The sequence below is a fragment of the Drosophila subobscura genome, chromosome O (genome assembly GCF_008121235.1).
Source record: "Drosophila subobscura isolate 14011-0131.10 chromosome O, UCBerk_Dsub_1.0, whole genome shotgun sequence".
Classification (NCBI taxonomy): Eukaryota; Metazoa; Arthropoda; class Insecta; order Diptera; family Drosophilidae; genus Drosophila; species Drosophila subobscura.
The window spans coordinates 1876870-1895239 of record NC_048533.1 but is presented as its reverse complement, the minus strand read 5'-3'; the positions used below and the strand labels follow the sequence as shown (position 1 = coordinate 1895239).

The window sequence follows — 18370 nt, the reverse complement described above, 5'->3', positions numbered from 1 at the left end:
AAATACCCATCATGGTGTACATTAACCATAATACCGATATAATTATTCACAGCTAAATTACCTTTATTATTCTTGATTTGATGTTAAATTTATCTTGCTAGGACCTCTTGGACCTCTTGTTTTTTTCCCGCAGATATGGGTTTTCTCAATGTGGTCGGCGCTTTCTTCGTTGATTTTCTTCCTAATCTGTCAGTGCATTCGTGCATAGTGTTAGTACTTCGTTGATTTTCTTCCTAATCTGTTAGTGCAAGAGCTACCCGCTATAACTAATATCTTGCTTGGATCAATTTATTATTCACTGTTTTATTTACTTTTCGCAAATTTTCACGAGTAAGCAGAACATTACGGCTTCCTAAACTCAGTAGATTGAAAAATCTATTGCACATTTTGCTAAAAAACTGTTTTTGAATGTGAAGTCCAGTACTCAGATGCTCTAAATTTGCTGTCCACCGAATCAGGGATGATAGGGATGATGGTCTGGCACATTCTAATTACGACTTCAGATTCGTCCTAGAAAATCAGCCGAGGGTATCGTATGGTATTTTGCTACTGGCTCGAAAAATATAAAATTGTTCAAGATACTGCCGGGGTACCTTACAAACTGAACGTTGAAATTATAACATGGAGGCGAAAATATAAAAAATTACCATCGGATAGGTGAACTTACCGACGACAACATCCCACTAGAAGCAAATCCCTGCTTGCAGCGTAAAGAAAACGGGAAGGGACGTGTAAGATGTATAAAAAACTTAAATTGTAAAATTAGAAAAAAACCACTAAGGTACAGATGTCCTACTGAGTACCGCGTATAAAAGTTGTGACTCGTAAGAAGCGTCTCACTCGTTCCTTCTCGTTAGTTGCTTTTAATCTTTGGATAAAATGGATAATGCATATTTTTTCCCTTTGTGGTGGTGGAAGGGGGCGTGGTGAAATTTTGAAATACACTTGTAACAATGTGAGCATATAGCCATCTGGATGCAAAATTTGGTGGCTCTAGCTTTAATAGTCTCTGAGATCCAGGCGCTCAAGAAGACGGACAGACGGGCAGACAGGCATGGCTATATCGACTCGGCTATTGATGCTAATCAAGAATACATATATATTCTTTGTTGGGTCGGAAACGCTTCCTTCTGTGTGTTACATATGTACATCCACTTTTGAGCAAAAATACAATATCCCCTATTTATTGAACTCTAAGAGGATATAACACGACGAACGCAGCCGACGACGGGCCCTCCTTTTATAATTTATTCATGCGTTTGACCACTCGATTTTTATACCCGGTACTCGAAGAGTAAATAGGGTATATTGTATTTGTGCACAAAGTGAATGTATGTAACGCACAGAAGGAAACGTTTCCGACCCCATAAAGTATATATATTCTTGATCAGCATCAATAGCCGAGTCTATGTCTGTCTGTCCGTCTGTCCGTCCGTCATGTTGAGCGCCTGAATCTCAGAAACTATAAAAGCTAGAGTCACCAAATTTTACATCCAGAATTCTGTATGCTCACACTGTTACAAGTGTTTTTCAAAAATGAGCCCCCTTCCGCCCCCGCAAAAGGGCGAAAACCTCCCAAATCTAAAATTTTGAAGATAAAAGAAATCTAAAAACGACATTCCGTAGGGAACGATCCTATCCATCAGAACACCAAATTGGGATCAGATTGGATTATTATTGTTGCCAAAATGAAGAAATTAATTTGCAGTGGCTAAACCCACCCCGTCCCGCAGCATATATCTGTTTTTTTCACATTCTCTCATTCACAGTCTGCTTCGCGCAGTGGCAGAGGCCTCTGCCTCTGCCGCGTCTCTGCCCTGACTCTGCAGTGTGTTGCTCTAGGGGAGGGTGGCGAGCCAAAGGAGCGTGTTGGCGTGAGCAGTGTTGTTGATGTAGATGACAGATGAAGAAAAAATGTAAAATTTGACAAATAACCGCTAAGGTGCAGATGTAGTACTGGGTGCCGGGTATAAAAGTTGTGACGCGTAAGAAGCCTCTCACACGTTAGATTTCCACGCTCTCAGTTATAAGCGACCGAAACAGGGGTAGTTTCTTAGCTTTTCGTAGCTCGTCGCTCTGCTTGCAGCCTGCCAATCCAAGACATTAGCGTTATCAATCTTACTATTATATTTTACTTTTCGAGTACCAGGTATAATAATAATTTACTAAAATACTAAAACATCCTTATTTCGGAATAATTATGATAAATGAAAGCATATTATTTCGCAAGACAGTAAGTTTAAGAAACATTAGTTATTGATAGAGGCATTAAATAGCTTTAATACATCGCAAAGATATTCAAAAATAGGTGTAGCATACTTAAGCGCAAGATCACCTCTGAAACCCAATGTGCATCATTACCATTACAATAATATATTGAAAATATTTTTAGCCCAAATACATGATCTATAGTTTTGTCTGTTTGATGGCGGAACAAAATTGAATTTTGTTGACTTGTAGCACTAAGCAAACAACAAACCACACGTTGTTTGCTTAGTGCTTGTAGTTGATACCATAACAGAGATCACGATGTGTACCGAAGAAAATGGCATCGGTGTAAAAAATTCATGTTCTTATTTCAAGTATTACGGTTACTATTGAAAAGGAGAGACCGATTCCACCGGCTTTATTTAATTCGGGTGCATTGCGTTAAATGCCCTAAAAAGAACAAAGGTGAGCCAGAAATGGAACCCCAACAGAGTGTCCAGATGGGAGATTAAATGCTTCGGTCTGTACACGTTGTTGTCGAGGTGTGACAGGACCAGGACTTTTTTGACACCCTTCATTAGTTTTTAACTAGGGGAATACTATTAACTTAATACAGCCAATAGGAAATCCATGCCATCCAAGCTGGCTGTTGTTGGGTCTTGCAGTCTGATAAGTTACAGGAGACTTCTCAAAAGTCCAGTAATTCCAATCTCCGGCAAGCCATTTAGTCTTTCCAATGCTTAACTTTTGTACAACACAGCCAGATTAAAATTCACAACTGTTTCGTTTATTAAATTACAGATTTTTTAACAAATATTTTCAAAGAATAAGCTTATCTTGCTGTATTCATGTTAAATTACTTAAGCTTTGAGAACAGACTGTGTGCAACGCAATGATCCAGCTCAGCAACATAGTCAAATAACTCCTCCATGCACGTCTCCGTGGTCTTGGATCGCCCGTTCACACGATCGTTGCACTCCTGGTATTTATTGTATAAGGACTCAATATGACCCTTCGATTGGCATTTTTCCTAATGTAATGTTTAATAATAACATATATGTAATCGCATTTGCTTCGCTAAAATTATCACTCTTACCCTCAAGGCTGCTTGGGGATCAACCAATTCCTCTTCATCGTCGGCCTTAACCACGGGCATCGAAAACAAACTTGCAAAGGCCATATTTGAAGCTGCAATTGTTAAAAATGTCTGTAAATTAAATTGTATTTGTTCGCCCATTTTTACATAAGTGACACATAAGAATGACAGTAAGAAGATCACATTAAAACGAGAAAAGTAACAGAACACACTAATGGTATAGTCACTGAACTTTACATCTAATTATATTACCCACAAATTATTAATATAAACCTTTTTTACAACGCTGTGATGCAATCACGATGTGACCGCGAATTTATCGATCAAATATTCCGACAGACCCTCGGAAATATACCGAAATATACCCTTTCATTTTATAAATATACTGTAAATATACTACAAACATTAACTCAATTTCCTCGATTCTGCTATTCTGTTTAATATTAATGGCACGCAAACACTTTTAACACCGAAATAAAAAAAATAATTGAATCCGCTTCTAGAATCAATTTATCTTCCTATTCCTTTATGTTGGATTGTATAAAATTTGATCCTATATTTTAGATCCATATTGTTTCTACATATTAATAAAGTAAGCCTAGTACTCAGATCGAAAAAAAAACTTGCTAGAAAAATGTGCAATATATTTTGCTAGCAGCAGAGTGTGACCAGAGGTGAAAGCCGGATTCCGTACGATTACACTTCTCAGGCAGCTGTGTTGTTTTGTTTACCTTTTTGAAATTGAATAAAAGTTTTATAAAACAATGAATGCAAAATGGATAAATGCAGGAGATTGCTTTTAGTGGGATTGGCGGCTCTGGTATGACCGGAGGAGGAGGACAATCAACGAAATAAGCGCCGACAACTTTGATTAAACCCATATCTGCAGGAAAGAAACCAGGACTGTCGTTTGTCTATACAGTATTATAAATCATATATATATATGTGTACATTTATGGAAACCCATGAATCGATACCTTTTACATATTCCGCAGTTTAAAAATATGACAGATGTCTGGGAATAACATCTGCAACCTTCTTTGATTGGTGGAGCAGCAAGGCCGTGCCAAAGAATATTTGCGCCCGTGGTAAAGTTGTAAAACGGCGCCTCCAAGCAACCTTCCTATTCAAAATTGGATGGGTTTGAGTCCACATAGCCGCCTTCGCCCCTCCACGGAACGACCCAGTGAAGCAGTACTTGGTCTCAAAAGGAAAACAACTTAAAGCATTTTGTTAACAGCCCAGCCCGGTCTGTGTCTTGGCAACATGAAGATACTGGCGTTCACATAAGTTAAACAAATTAAAAATGCAAATAAATTCAATATAATCTCATTAATGGCCTTAAGCTCGTTTAGAAGCACGGTGGTCATTTTTCTTTCAACTTCAGCGGCATTTTTCCCTCCATTTGATTGAGACTTTACTCTCTGTTTGCCACGTACCCTATCGGACTATAAAACAAATCTATATTTGTCGAGCTGCTGGCAACATACCAACGAATACCACACAAATACTATCAATACCACACAAATACCATCAATACCACAAGGTACTATCGGCTGACTTTCTAGATTTAATCGGCCCGTTTTTTGTCGATCAGAGTACTGCCTGGCGTACAGCCGCTAGAAAGTAACTTGTGCCACTAACCAAATAGTATAATAGATATCCAGCTTTGAAGAAGCAAAACGTCACCGCAAAATGTGCGCCTTGGAGTCCCAGGCCTCTGCCTGGAGTCCCGGCTACAAGTATTAGTGCATGTAGAACACGCAGCAGAAGCCCAAGCTACATGGGTATTAGTGTTTGTAGAGCGCGCAGCTAGAAGCTACATTTGTATAAGTTCGTGTAGCCAATGATTTTGTAGCGCTCAAACCGGTTTCACACGGACACTGCAAGCAATGTATGTGTTGGTGCGTTGACTTCGTAAACTCACAGTTTAGGAAAAGAAAATTCGTTTTGATGATTTGATTTTGTTTTCGGGGCTTGGCGTATGAACCTGACCTGCCGCAACATGTGCAGAATGAGGGGTGGGGTTGGTGGCCAGACCCTTGGGGGTTGGAAAAATAAATATACCAATAAAAGTTGTTATTGTATTTGAATGCTGTAATTTTTTTAAATGCAGATTTTATACTGCTTTATTCAAAATTGTATGCATATTATGGAAACGCCGTCGCTTCTCGACTTCGTTGCTACCGTATTATCAACATTGTTACCAAATCCATCTTTTACAGACAAATCATTTCATTTCATTTCATACAACTTTTCAACTGCTGTTCTCGTCGTCGTTTCTGTTCTCGACTTCATGTGCGCTTTAATTGTTAGCGCTTGAAACCTTTTCATTTTTTTTTTTTTTTGCTTGTGAGCTAACATACCATTCAAAATGAAAACCCTCAAGACTTTATGAAGTAGCTTGCCCCTCAATATCAAAATAAATTTGTTTTGTGTGACCTTTATATGCCTTATATAATTTAGGGTGAAAGGGGTAACGGATATTAACATCTGAATATGTATACAAATAATGAATTGCGGCAATCGACTTTTGCGATACAAATATTTCCCATTAGAGTATTCAGAGTCACGGTGTGAACAAGCAAAAGTTTTGACGGAACGGGACATGGAGACATGTTTGATGGCAAGGCGGCTGCCTTGCACAATACCACATTAACACTTGCACATTTTCCTCCGTCTCCCATCGGCAAATCGAGATTTGGACAACTGACCTAAAATTTGATGCCCAAAGCAAGGCACTAAAATCTGCATAGACCCACCGCGTACTTATTTTTTGTTTTATTTGTGTACATAATTTACATATGTATGTATAATGTACATACTATGTATGTGTAAATTTGTGCACAATGAGCTAACGATCAGCTTAACTATAAATTATAAATACAAACAAATGTACAAAATTACATACATACATACATACAGTATATATATAGTATATGTATATATATTCTTCATCTATTACTATTGCTACTACAATATATATATATACAATATATATATAAATATATAAACATATATATATATTTATATAAAAAAAAAATAAATAAGTACGCGGTGGGTCTATGCAGATTTTAGTGCCTTGCTTGGGCATCAAATTTTAGGTCAGTTGTCCAAATCTCGATTTGCCGATGGGAGACGGAGGAAAATGTGCAAGTGTTAATGTGTGTGTACATGTGCAAGGCAGCCGCCTTGCCATCAAACATGTCTCCATGTCCCGTTCCGTCAAAACTTTTGCTTGTTCACACCGTGACTCTGAATACTCTAATGGGAAATATTTGTATCGCAAAAGTCGATTGCCGCAATTCATTATTTGTATACATATTCAGATGTTAATATCCGTTACCCCTTTCACCCTAAATTATATAAGGCATATAAAGGTCACACAAAACAAATTTATTTTGATATTGAGGGGCAAGCTACTTCATAAAGTCTTGAGGGTTTTCATTTTGAATGGTATGTTAGCTCACAAGCAAAAAAAAAAAAAAAAATGAAAAGGTTTCAAGCGCTAACAATTAAAGCGCACATGAAGTCGAGAACAGAAACGACGACGAGAACAGCAGTTGAAAAGTTGTATGAAATGAAATGAAATGATTTGTCTGTAAAAGATGGATTTGGTAACAATGTTGATAATACGGTAGCAACGAAGTCGAGAAGCGACGGCGTTTCCATAATATGCATACAATTTTGAATAAAGCAGTATAAAATCTGCATTTAAAAAAATTACAGCATTCAAATACAATAACAACTTTTATTGGTATATTTATTTTTTCCAACCCCCAAGGGTCTGGCCACCAACCCCCACCCCTCATTCTGCACATGTTGCGGCAGGTCAGGTTCATACGCCAAGCCCCGAAAACAAAATCAAATCATCAAAACGAATTTTCTTTCCTAAACTGTGAGTTTACGAAGTCAACGCACCAACACATACATTGCTTGCAGTGTCCGTGTGAAACCGGTTTGGAGCGCTACAAAATCATTGGCTACACGAACTTATACAAATGTAGCTTCTAGCTGCGCGCTCTACAAACACTAATACCCATGTAGCTTGGGCTTCTGCTGCGTGTTCTACATGCACTAATACTTGTAGCCGGGACTCCAGGCAGAGGCCTGGGACTCCAAGGCGCACATTTTGCGGTGACGTTTTGCTTCTTCAAAGCTGGATATCTATTATACTATTTGGTTAGTGCTTGTGCGCTCAAAATTTCGTATCGGTTCCATTCGAATATCATCCCTGATTTTTCTAGAGGCCCCTTTTTTCGATCTGAGTACTAGGCTTCATACAAAATGATGATGGTATCTCATACTTCGGTTTTACGATGAAATATTCAAACTTTACGCTACGGTTTTTTTTGCGACAATTCGAAGTATTTGAAGTTGCCAATTGCCTTTGAGGATGGTGGATTAAATGCCTGTCTCCAGCACCGTGAAAAATTCTTGCCAGGAATTTGCTACATATTTCGTTTTTACATGGAACGTAACTGACTCAGCATACAAATCAGCTGTGTTTTGTAAACATGAGTACTGCAGTGCCAGTTTGAAATTTAAACTGAAAATAAAAAAGTAAAAAAATGAGCTGGTAGTTGAACTGAGAATGCATTAAGGATTTGCCAATAATGCATACGGTTTGCCAAGCGTCCAATATTGCCAAAAGTGCACAAATAATTCATTTATTTATCTCAGTAAATGGCTTTAATTTGCAATGTCATGTGAGAAGTATTTTTTGACTCCGACGATCTATTTCGACTCTCTTTTACTTTTTTGCGCACAGTTGTTTCTTCCATTTTTCACTCTTAGCCCCCGGAATAATTGTAAACTATATATTTATATATTTTCTATACACTATATATGTACCGCTGTTCTCTCAGTCCACACACGCACTTCGTATCGATATATCTATAAGAATCTGTGTATTTCCTTTACGTTGCTGGATACTCAACAAACGAAAAGACAAACGAAAAATTTCTGTTTAACTTTTTTGTTATATGAACTTTGGCATTAATTTTTTTTTCCGCGGTGCTTGTACCTGCCTTTAACTGGACAATTTTTGGAGCAGCAGAAACTGACAGAGGATTCCAGAAATAAATGGTGGAAGGCCTCCAGTGGGAATAGGCTATTAATTCTACACAATTTGACAACTACTTAATGTTTTGTATCGAAAGTAAATAATAGTAAAACTAGATATTCCAAGACACTGTAATTAGATTAGTAGGTCTCCGTATAATTATACACACCGTAACACTAGAGATAATAAATATTAGCAGTTCTTATTTAAATGTATGGCAAGAATTAAAAGTGTCAAATTAAGGTATTATTTCAGCGCTCACAGTCTTCAAGTATAGTGTAGCGCCGTGAAATGTAATTTGTGACTAACATACATCGATAAATACACGGTTGCATCCCTACGAGTTCGAGGCCTCGTTTTCTGTGTATTTTTGCTTCGCATTTTATATTTTGAGTATTGTGCCTGCCTAAGGATTTTCACAATTTGCTTAACCCGATTGAGAACCAAGTAAAGAAACAGGATCTACTATGCACTATATCTTCACAAAATACGAAGAGCTATTTGAATGAAAAAAGACAAATTAACACTGTCGAGTCTGCTATTCACCCTTTTCATAATTTTACAGACACGAACTGAAGCCGAGAGCCCGTAGGAAAGTAACGCTGGCGCCTGCCGCGTTCTCAGCTGAGGCAATCCGACGGATCAGATACATTTGTGTGGTATGTTTTTATGTTGTACTAACGTAAACTTATTTTTCTTGAAAACAAACATAACATTGCATTATTAACGAAGATGTTACGTGTTTACTCTGCTAAAAGTATCGGATACAATTTAAGGAAGGTTCTGTGAACGTGGCAAGCGGCTATGTCCATGAAATCAGGCGACAGCGGTTCCGGCAACGGGAACGGATATTTACGGACTATGTCTGAAGGCGCGCGGTCGCTAATAAACGGCTCTGAATCGTCGGGTGACCAGACGCACTTTTTGATGCACATGCAGAACGACCGCGACATAAACGCTTCCAACGCCAGCAGTAACAATGCACTGGCCATATCGCAAACCAAAATGCACCGAAATTTCAAGCTACTGGCTGATCCGCAGCTTGTTAAATGTGGCGCCAAACTATATCGCTACGATGGCGTCGTACCGGGCGATCCTATATATCCAACCATAACACCCAGGGATCCACGCAACCCTCTTATTCGCATTCGCACCAGACCTATTGAACCCCTGCTGTTGCTTATACCCAGGTAAGTTTTGGGACATTTCCCAGGCTCAAGGGAGAGAAGAAACTGAGAAACTAAGCATTTTTTATGAACAGATTTGTGATCGATGCCGACTACGTCGGAACGCCACCTGCGATTGAAGTTACTGTAGTGAACTTAAACGACAACATCGATAAGCAGTTTCTCTCCAGCCTGTTGGACAAGTGTGGAACATCAGACGAAATCAACATATACCATCATCCCACAACAAACAAGCATTTGGGCATTGCTCGCATTGTGTTTGAGAGCACCAAGGGTGCGCGGCAGTTCGTTGAGAAATACAATCAAAAGTCGGTGATGGGAAAGGTATGAAGGATGTTTTTTTCGTTCTTCTTTTTTATTTGACTTATTTGTATTTTTACCTATTTGTTTCAGATCTTAAATGTTTTCTGCGATCCTTTTGGTGCGTCTTTAAGGAAACATATTGAGACTTTAACGAATCCAGTTGTGCCGAAGCCAGTGTTGGGTGCCACCACCACGAAAGCGCCACCGCATCAGGCCGTAACACAGGGCTCCCAGCCCGAGTTGGCCGACTGTAGCCACGACTACAGTGAGAAGAGCTCTGCGGATAACTTAAATAGTGGATACAGCTCTTTTCTAAAGACTTCTGACATTGGAGAACGAAGCAGGGATCGCAACTGGGAGCGGGATCGTGAGCGAGAGCTTGATCGTGACCGAGATCGAGAGCGGGATCGGGATCGCGATCGATTCTACAAGGATAGCAGTCAACATTCCGCAGAGAGAAGCTATGATCGTGATCGGTCGATGCGTGACAAATACGGATCCTCATTACGCCATGATCGGCATTTTTATCGCCGGCGGTCTCGAGACAAAAGTCAAGACCCCGCTCGGGATGGTCGAGATAGTCGGGATAGACTGTTCGCTGGCCGAGAACGTGATAGGGCTAGAGACCCGGACGCCAGGTCGCGTGACTATCACCGTTCAAAGGAACGCGATCATTTTCGAGAACGGAATAGATCCCGCGACCACTCCCGTGACCGTTCAAGGGAAAAGAGAGATCTTCGTTTCAGTGTATCAAAGGAGCGAGACTACCGAGAGCGGGATCGTGATCGGGATAGGGATCGATCACCCGACAGAGATCGAAGAGATCGTGGTAGTATAAAGTATAAAAAGCGTTTTACAAGTCACGAATACACAGAAACGGATATAAACAGCTCATTGTCCTCAAAAAACCATCAATATTATACTGCCGTCCCAGCATCTGGCTTGCCTGCTGGGAACTATGTCTACAGCAGTCACTCCTACTCCATGACAGACAGTACTCAGTCCTGGTCAGAGCATAAGAGTTGGAATGCTCCGCAGCCAGATTTTCAACCAAAGCCAAAGCCACCCCCACCTCCTCCTCCTGAAGAAGTGGAAAATTGGGACGAGCCCCCAGTTCCCCCACAAAAGTTTGAAAAACAAACTGTTTCACTCTTGGAATCAGCGAGCACAAAATCCCAATCCCCCAAGACGGGTAAGACCGTTGCAGACGCAACCGCAGAAACAGAAAATGTTGACTTGGACACTCGAATAGCCTTAATATTTAAGGGAAAGACATTCGGAAATGCGCCCCCATTTCTTCAGATGGACAGCAGCGACTCTGAAACGGATAGGGCAAAGCCCGAGGGAGCGGTTGAGGCTAATGAAACGCGCTCGCTTTCCGATTCAAATAATTCGGATAACAAGAAAAAGAGCGACAAGAAGATATCAGAGGTGCAACAGGCGCATGGGGCAAGCGACATTTCAAGTGATGACGATTTAATAGTGAAGAAAAAGCGATTAAAACGGAGTTTAACACAATGTGAAAAGGATGATGACAACATGTCTCTGTCGAGTTTGTCTTCTCATGAGGAATCCCAACATGCATTACCCAATGCAGTCGACCGGGCAAATAAGAAACCAATATCATCATATATATATCCCAATTCGTCCAACCAGCATCCCTACTATTATCAGCCTTCGGACTATGGACATTATCCCTCTGGAATCCCGGCAAACCCCGTGCTGACAAGTCGCTACTTTTCAAATCCCGCCTATATGCAGCCGGCCTACTTGTCTGGTGTTGGCGCTTTTAACTTGGATCCCTATGCGCAGACATATGGATACCAGTGCCCCCCCTCGGATCAAAACGACGAGATAAAAGAGAATGTTAAAAAGGTAATTAACTACATTGTAGAGGAGCTGAAGCAGATCCTAAAGCGCGATGTGAACAAGCGTATGATTGAGATAACCGCCTTTAAAAACTTTGAATCCTGGTGGGATGAACACACATTGAAGGCACGCTCCAAACCGCTGACGGACTCGGTGCAGGGCGCAACCACATTGAGACAGAGTAACGCCAATGCCATTACGATGAAGGATTGTGCTGACAGTGAGAAGCCGCCCAGCATTAATCAACTTACAAATACTCAAGTGGATATGTCTGATTTTCAAAGCTTCTCTAGCATTGGTATACGGGCTGCAATGCCTAAATTGCCGTCGTTTCGACGCATTTGCAAACACCCGAGTCCTATACCCCATCAAAGGATATCCCTCGAAACAGATTTGAGCGACCAAGAAGAAATGGTACAACGCTCCGACTCTGAGAAAGAGGACTCGAATATGGGCGTCTTCGAGGCACCAGGCTCCAATGCGAAGGAACGGGTTTTGGATAGGGAAATTGCGACTAATCGACTGTCACCTGAAATACATTCAAAACGGAAGGGAAGCGCGTCGAGCTTCTTTTCCTCATCCTCATCCTGCTCTAGCGAAGTAGAAAATGAAGGCAACGACGCTGTTGATGGTACAGAAAAGGAAAAAAGCAGCGAGGAGGATAGCTTTGACGATGATCACCCGCCTAGAAGTCACAATCGAAAGAGCAGACTAATTAAGAAGAAAAGGCGTGTGGCATTCAAGGAACCTGTAGATGATAATGTTGAAAACATATATTCAGACTCTGAGGACGACAAAAGAGCCATCAATCGAATGCATGTTCAAAAACGGGGTCGAACGAAAAAGAAAAATATATACTCCGACTCGGATGCAGAGTTGGAAAGTACTGCCGATAGAGATTTTTTGCCTGCGCTGCGAACAAAAGTCATTTCCACTATACCGTCTGATCTTGAGGACATAAGCAAAGATAGCAGTTTCGGATTGGAGGAAGAGGACAATTTGGATGACAAAGTAGAAGCAGAACTTAAGACTATCCGAAAAATGGTTGATGAATCTCGTCGATCTTTGACCCCTGTTCCGCCGCCAGACTACAATGAAGAGCCGGTGGAAAAGTTCAATGATGTTGATCCCCGAAAGGCAGTTTTTGAATACGATCGCATTTACAGCGACTCGGATGAAGAGCGCGAGTACCAGGAAAAGAGACGTAGAAATACCGAGTACATGGCTCAGATAGAACGCGAGTTTTTGGAAGAACAGCAGAAGAACAAGCAAAACTCTTTCTCGGAAAGTCGTTCAATGTCGGATCGTAAATTAGAAATTAGAAATAAACCTAGTGGGGATATGGCTGAAACTGTAGATGTGGCAGAGGTCCCACTAACGCCAGGCATTAATATTCTTGCTGAACTTGTTGATGAGATTAGTAAACCGATTCAGGAGACCATTATCGAAAAATACGCATGCAAAAACGCAGAACTAAACAGTAATCTCAACAACACAGATATGGTTGAGGCACAAACGATTCTAAACGGAGAAAATAAATCGAGCTCCAACATAAGCGACTGTAAAAAGGGAACGCAATCACCGGCTTCTTCAGATGGAGGCTCCAGCCAAGCATCGCAAGCAAGCCAAGTGGCTCTCGAGCACTGCTACTCCTTGCCGCCGCATGCGCAGTCTGCTTCCTTGACAGACTCCACCTCGGGTCGGTTTGGGCTTGATACACAGAATAAAAATAGATATGAAGGACAGGAGAATATGGCTAGTGGTAGCCAAACGTCAAGACCAGGCCCAGGCAGACCACGCAAGGATTCAACGCGGCTGCAAAAGAAAAAGAAGGACTCCGTGCCTCGGCCGTCAAATGCCAAGAACAAAGTAGCGCCCATCACTGATGCGTTGGCCGAGCTGGCCCGTCAAACTGCAAACTTTGTTCCCTACGAGATGTACAAAGGCCGCGACCAAAACGAGGAAATGGTTATTCTCTACACTTTTTTAACGAAAGGTATCGACGCGGAAGATATCAAGTATATTAAGATGAGCTACATTGAGCATTTGCAGAAGGAGCCATATGCGTAAGTTATTCACTTTATTTCGCTCAGGTATAATTTTGGTTAATCGGCAACCCCTTCTCTTCCCAGCATGTTCTTGAACAACACTCATTGGGTAGATCATTGCACAACGGACCGTGCCTTTTGGCCACCGCCTCCAAAGAAGCGCAGAAAAGATGACGAATTGTTGCGCCATAAGACGGGATGTGCTCGCACCGAAGGCTACTACAAGTTGGATGTGCGAGAAAAGGCAAAGCACAAGTATCACCATGCTAAGGCCAACATTGATGATGCCGAGAACGAAGATCGTTGTGACGAGCCCACAGCACTCACGAATCACCACCATAACAAATTAATATCCAAAATGCAAGGCATTTCGCGAGAAGCGCGCTCCAACCAGCGGCGACTTTTGACAGCCTTCGGATCTATGGGCGAGTCAGAGCTTTTGAAATTTAACCAGCTCAAGTTCCGGAAGAAACAACTTAAATTTGCAAAGTCTGCCATACACGATTGGGGACTATTTGCGATGGAGCCCATAGCAGCAGACGAAATGGTAATTGAATATGTAGGACAAATGATTCGGCCTGTCGTGGCCGACTTAAGAGAGACCAAATATGAGGCAATTGGAATTGGCAGTTCCTACCTGTTTCGAATCGACATGGAAACCATTATCGATGCCACCAAATGTGGAAATTTGGCCCGATTTATAAACCACAGCTGCAATGTAAGTTACGCTTGCTATATTCTGCAATTACGAATACAAAATACATATAATAACAAATTATATTATATACAAAATTTATCCACCTTCTCATTGCAGCCGAACTGCTATGCAAAAGTCATTACAATAGAGTCTGAGAAAAAGATAGTCATATATTCAAAGCAACCTATTGGGGTCAATGAGGAAATAACCTACGATTATAAATTTCCTTTGGAGGAGGAAAAAATTCCATGTCTGTGTGGCGCTCAAGGATGCAGGGGAACGCTCAACTGAATGTTACATACGTTACATATGTATGTATGTATGTACATATGTACATTATGTAAGGCTTCACAAGAGTCTACGTTGGATTCTATCACACCTGTAAATTAAGTTGATATTCAATATCCGAAATAGATGTATATGTATGTAAATATAAACATAATTTAAATGCTTAATTTACCTACACAGTAGACATCTGAAGTAGACATTTAGAGACCGATTTTAAAGCACTACAACAAATTAGTTCTATCTTGACTTGTTTGTTGGCTTTGTCTTTATTTATATTTTAATTTTCCCTTGGTGAGTTTCCTGTCCCTAAAATGTTACAACCATAAATCAATCTACATATATATTATTAAGTAATAAACTAAGAAATACGTTAAGTCCTGCATTGTAAATACATCGCCGAAATGAGCTCGTCATCCTTAGTATTCGTACATACTATGTATATGTGACTATACAGTTCACAAGCGATATGCATTCAAGGTGTTATGCTGTTGTGTGAATTTATTAAACGTATATGCAAAGCAAACAACGATTTTCAGATATTTTGTATCACTTTTTAATTCATTTTCATTGCAAACTGGCCTTTAGTGTTATTTGCATATCCAACTGGGCTTGAGCTATGTTTTCTAGTGCAGACTGAATTTTTTCAAGCAAAAGCTCTCCTTTCTGAACAACTTCCTCTAGGTCCAGTGCGGTCTCTTGATTTTCCATTTCTAGCCGTTTGAGACTCGAGTTTTGGAGTTCAATCGAGCTGTCTTCGTTTGGCAACGACTCAATCAATGTGTCAATATCCTTGGCGCATCGTGCAATTAGCTGTGCGAATAGCTGAGCATAGTCCTCCTGGGGTTGACTTGGATTGGGCGTTTGTGATCCGGTGCGGTCGAAATTTGCAAATTTACTGGGATAAGAAGTCTGTTGTATTATACCTATGGCGTTGCAGAAATGCTCGGCTTGCTGTACGGGCAAATAAACATGATATGATCTATTAAAAAACAGTCACAACATGCACAACATAACAAAAACGTACTTGGTTCACGGTATCCTGCAGCTGCGTCAGCCTGTCTGCCATTGTTGCATTTGTTCTGAAAAGTTTTTTTTATAAAATTGTGTTTGAAAAACAATAGGGATGATAAAATGATACAAATAAATATATCGATTCATATCTGTGGTTGATACAATTTTTGGTGATATATAATATGGATTGTGGGATATCTATGATATAAAGAATATATTTAATAAGATATTTTTCATTTTCATAAAACGGAGTACAAAGAAAAAAGGCAATAATTCTATCAAATGCGCCAAATATTTCCGATGCACTGATATCGATGACTATTTTACTTGGCCACACTAACATTAACAATGCGGGTACTCTTCAAACGGATTTCGGTTTGCCTTGAACTAAAATAATTGCTTGTCACTTCACAATGTGCTTAAAATTAATGAAAAATGTTCTCTCAAATTGTAATCCGATGGAAGGCTATAGAAGATACGAGTAATACTAAAAACAATTTTAATTAAATTATCATTTTATCGACTTAAAAGGTGATAAAAAACATTGCTCTTTAACTACTGTCTCGCTGAAAAGCCTCTATCCAAAAATTGGTTGTACGCTGTAGTCCTGAGACCCACAGGACCCACTAATAATATATATGTACATACATGCTTGCTTTAATACAAAATTTTTAACAGTTTTTATTTTGTAAGCAAACACAAAAGAGTCTAACTGTAGAGTACGCTCTGTTCTTGTTTGGCACAAGCCATGGTGCTGAGCGTTAAATTCTCATCTGGCTGCCACAACCGAACCGAACAAACGTCAGCGGTTAAAATGCTAGTAATGATAATTGCTAATAATGATAACTGAAATAAGATTGCCAAATACCCAGAGAGGAAATTTAATAATTGTCTGCAAAAATGACCGATCTTAAATAAAGTAGAAAAACTGCTCAAAAAAAAGAAAAAAATTACTTTCTGTCGATAGAAAATAATGCGCATCAGAAACGCTTATATGTAAATGCAGCTATTTTGTGTCGGAACGGATATGTTTAATAGCACCTCTCGACAACATTTTTATTCTTGAAGGAACTAAACCAACTTTTTTTGAAAGATTTGGGGCATTACATATGGCACTTTACTTGAGCTTCATTATACCCGGTACTCGAAGAGTAAATAGGGTAAATTGTATTTGTGGGAATAACGGTTGTATGTAACGCACAGAAGGAAACGTTTCCGACCCCATAAAGTATATATATTCTTGATCAGCATCAATAGCCGAGTCGATTGAGCCATGTCTGTCTGTCCGTCCGTCCGTCTGTCCGTCTTGATGAGCGCCTAGTACTCAGAGACTATAAGAGCTAGAGCCACCAAATTTTGCATCCAGACTTCTGTATGCTCACACTGTTACAAGTCTATTTCAAAAATTAGCCCCGCCCCCTTCCGCCCCCGAAAAGTGCGGAAACCTCCCAAATCTACAATTTTGAAGATAAAAGAAAACTAAAAACGCCATTCCGTAGGGAATGACCATATCTATCAGATCACCAAATTGGGATTCGATTGGATAATTATTATAGCAAGAATGAAGAAATTAATTTGCAGTGGCAAAACCACCCCGTCCCGCAGCATATATTTGTTTTTTACACATTCTCTCATTCATTCACTCTGCTTCGCGCAGTGGCAGAGGTCTCTGCCTCTGACACGTCTCTGCCTCTGCCGCGTCTATGCCGCGTCTCTGCCCTAACTCTTCTCTAGGGGAGGGTAGCGATCTAAAGGAGCGTGTTGGCGTGAGTAGTGTTGTTGATGTAGATGACGGATGAAGAAAACACGTAAAATTTGACAAATAACCGCTAAGGTGCAGATGTAGTACTGAGTGCCGGGTATAAAACTTGTGACGCGTTAGAAGCGTCAAGCAATGTTTAAAATAAGTTCCATAGAAGCAAAACAAAAATTTAATCAGTCCAGATTCCTTGAGGAAATAATAAATTAATATATTTACTACACTTTTTGCGCTGTTTTTTTTGTTTTCCTTCAAGGAACCAGTCCAACTTCTTCTAAAAGATATGGGGATTAGAAATGGTCTCCTGATTTTTTGTTGTTTTATGGGGGAACTGTTTTGAAGGAATATTAAAAAACTGGCATTGTTTAACCAGTTTTAGCTCTGGCGATGAATGAAGGCATCGACTTTTGAAAGCAAGAAAATTTTGTTTAAAATACCACAAAAAATTCATCATTTTTTCATTTGAAAGCCTTATAAGTATTTTCCAGACGGTAAACTAAAACAACTAAGTGTTTCGGTCAATTTTTAGCTGAGTCAAATAGCTTTTCAGACTGCAATGTTCTTTACAAAAAAAATTGAAGATACTTAAGTTATCAACAAAGTCGTACCGCTGCCTCTAAAAATGGCATTAACAAAAAACAACAGTTTTTAAAAAATCATTATAATATATATGATTTCCCCAAGTCTGTCAGAAAAAGTCGGTTTGGTTCCTTGAAGAAAAAAAGAAATTAATTTGCAGGGGCTAACCGTTCTGATCCTAATTCGGCAATCTGATAGATATGGCCCTATCTATGTACATACATACATATACTTAATGTATACTTAATGGGATTGGCAAC

At 40.0% G+C, this 18370-nt stretch overlaps 3 protein-coding genes across 5 annotated transcripts; 1 reads left to right on the top strand and 2 right to left on the bottom strand.

Annotated features, from left to right (window-relative positions):
* Positions 1 to 2977: 2977 nt before the first annotated feature.
* On the bottom strand, positions 2978 to 3696 carry LOC117896070 (cytochrome b-c1 complex subunit 6, mitochondrial). Of its 2 annotated transcripts, XM_034804093.1 has the most exons (3): positions 3578 to 3696; positions 3305 to 3396; positions 2978 to 3238 (listed from the first exon to the last, which is right to left on the bottom strand). In XM_034804093.1, exons 2-3 carry the CDS (start codon positions 3386 to 3388, stop codon positions 3065 to 3067), a joined length of 258 nt encoding a protein of 85 aa, XP_034659984.1. In that variant the 5' UTR covers positions 3389 to 3396; positions 3578 to 3696; the 3' UTR covers positions 2978 to 3064. The 2 variants fall into 2 exon arrangements, with proteins under 2 accessions (XP_034659984.1, XP_034659985.1); XM_034804094.1 differs by lacking the exon at positions 3578 to 3696 and having other exon boundaries at positions 3305 to 3415.
* Positions 3697 to 8678: 4982 nt separating this feature from the next.
* On the top strand, positions 8679 to 15276 carry LOC117896067 (histone-lysine N-methyltransferase SETD1). Of its 2 annotated transcripts, none has more exons than XM_034804088.1 (7): positions 8679 to 8816; positions 8935 to 9028; positions 9146 to 9559; positions 9631 to 9880; positions 9950 to 13794; positions 13861 to 14494; positions 14591 to 15276. In XM_034804088.1, exons 3-7 carry the CDS (start codon positions 9174 to 9176, stop codon positions 14762 to 14764), a joined length of 5289 nt encoding a protein of 1762 aa, XP_034659979.1. In that variant the 5' UTR covers positions 8679 to 8816; positions 8935 to 9028; positions 9146 to 9173; the 3' UTR covers positions 14765 to 15276. The 2 variants fall into 2 exon arrangements, with proteins under 2 accessions (XP_034659979.1, XP_034659980.1); XM_034804089.1 differs by having other exon boundaries at positions 9128 to 9559.
* A 22-nt stretch (positions 15277 to 15298) lies between these two features.
* On the bottom strand, positions 15299 to 15932 carry LOC117896069 (mediator of RNA polymerase II transcription subunit 21). Its single transcript, XM_034804092.1, has 2 exons — positions 15786 to 15932; positions 15299 to 15712 (listed from the first exon to the last, which is right to left on the bottom strand). The coding sequence occupies exons 1-2, from the start codon at positions 15825 to 15827 to the stop codon at positions 15326 to 15328; spliced, it is 429 nt and encodes a 142-aa protein (XP_034659983.1). The 5' UTR covers positions 15828 to 15932; the 3' UTR covers positions 15299 to 15325.
* Positions 15933 to 18370: the final 2438 nt, after the last annotated feature.

Coding starts and splice junctions, on each gene's coding strand:
- LOC117896070 (XM_034804093.1), bottom strand. CDS start 3,388: ATGGCCTTTGCAAGTTTGTTTTCGATGCCCGTGGTTAAGGCCGACGAT. Junction 3,239..3,304: donor ATCCCCAAGCAGCCTTGAGG/GTAAGAGTGATA, acceptor ACATTACATTAG/GAAAAATGCCAATCGAAGGG.
- LOC117896067 (XM_034804088.1), top strand. CDS start 9,174: ATGTCCATGAAATCAGGCGACAGCGGTTCCGGCAACGGGAACGGATAT. Junction 13,795..13,860: donor TTGCAGAAGGAGCCATATGC/GTAAGTTATTCA, acceptor TTCTCTTCCCAG/CATGTTCTTGAACAACACTC. Junction 14,495..14,590: donor TTATAAACCACAGCTGCAAT/GTAAGTTACGCT, acceptor TTCTCATTGCAG/CCGAACTGCTATGCAAAAGT.
- LOC117896069 (XM_034804092.1), bottom strand. CDS start 15,827: ATGGCAGACAGGCTGACGCAGCTGCAGGATACCGTGAACCAA. Junction 15,713..15,785: donor TGCAGGATACCGTGAACCAA/GTACGTTTTTGT, acceptor TTGCCCGTACAG/CAAGCCGAGCATTTCTGCAA.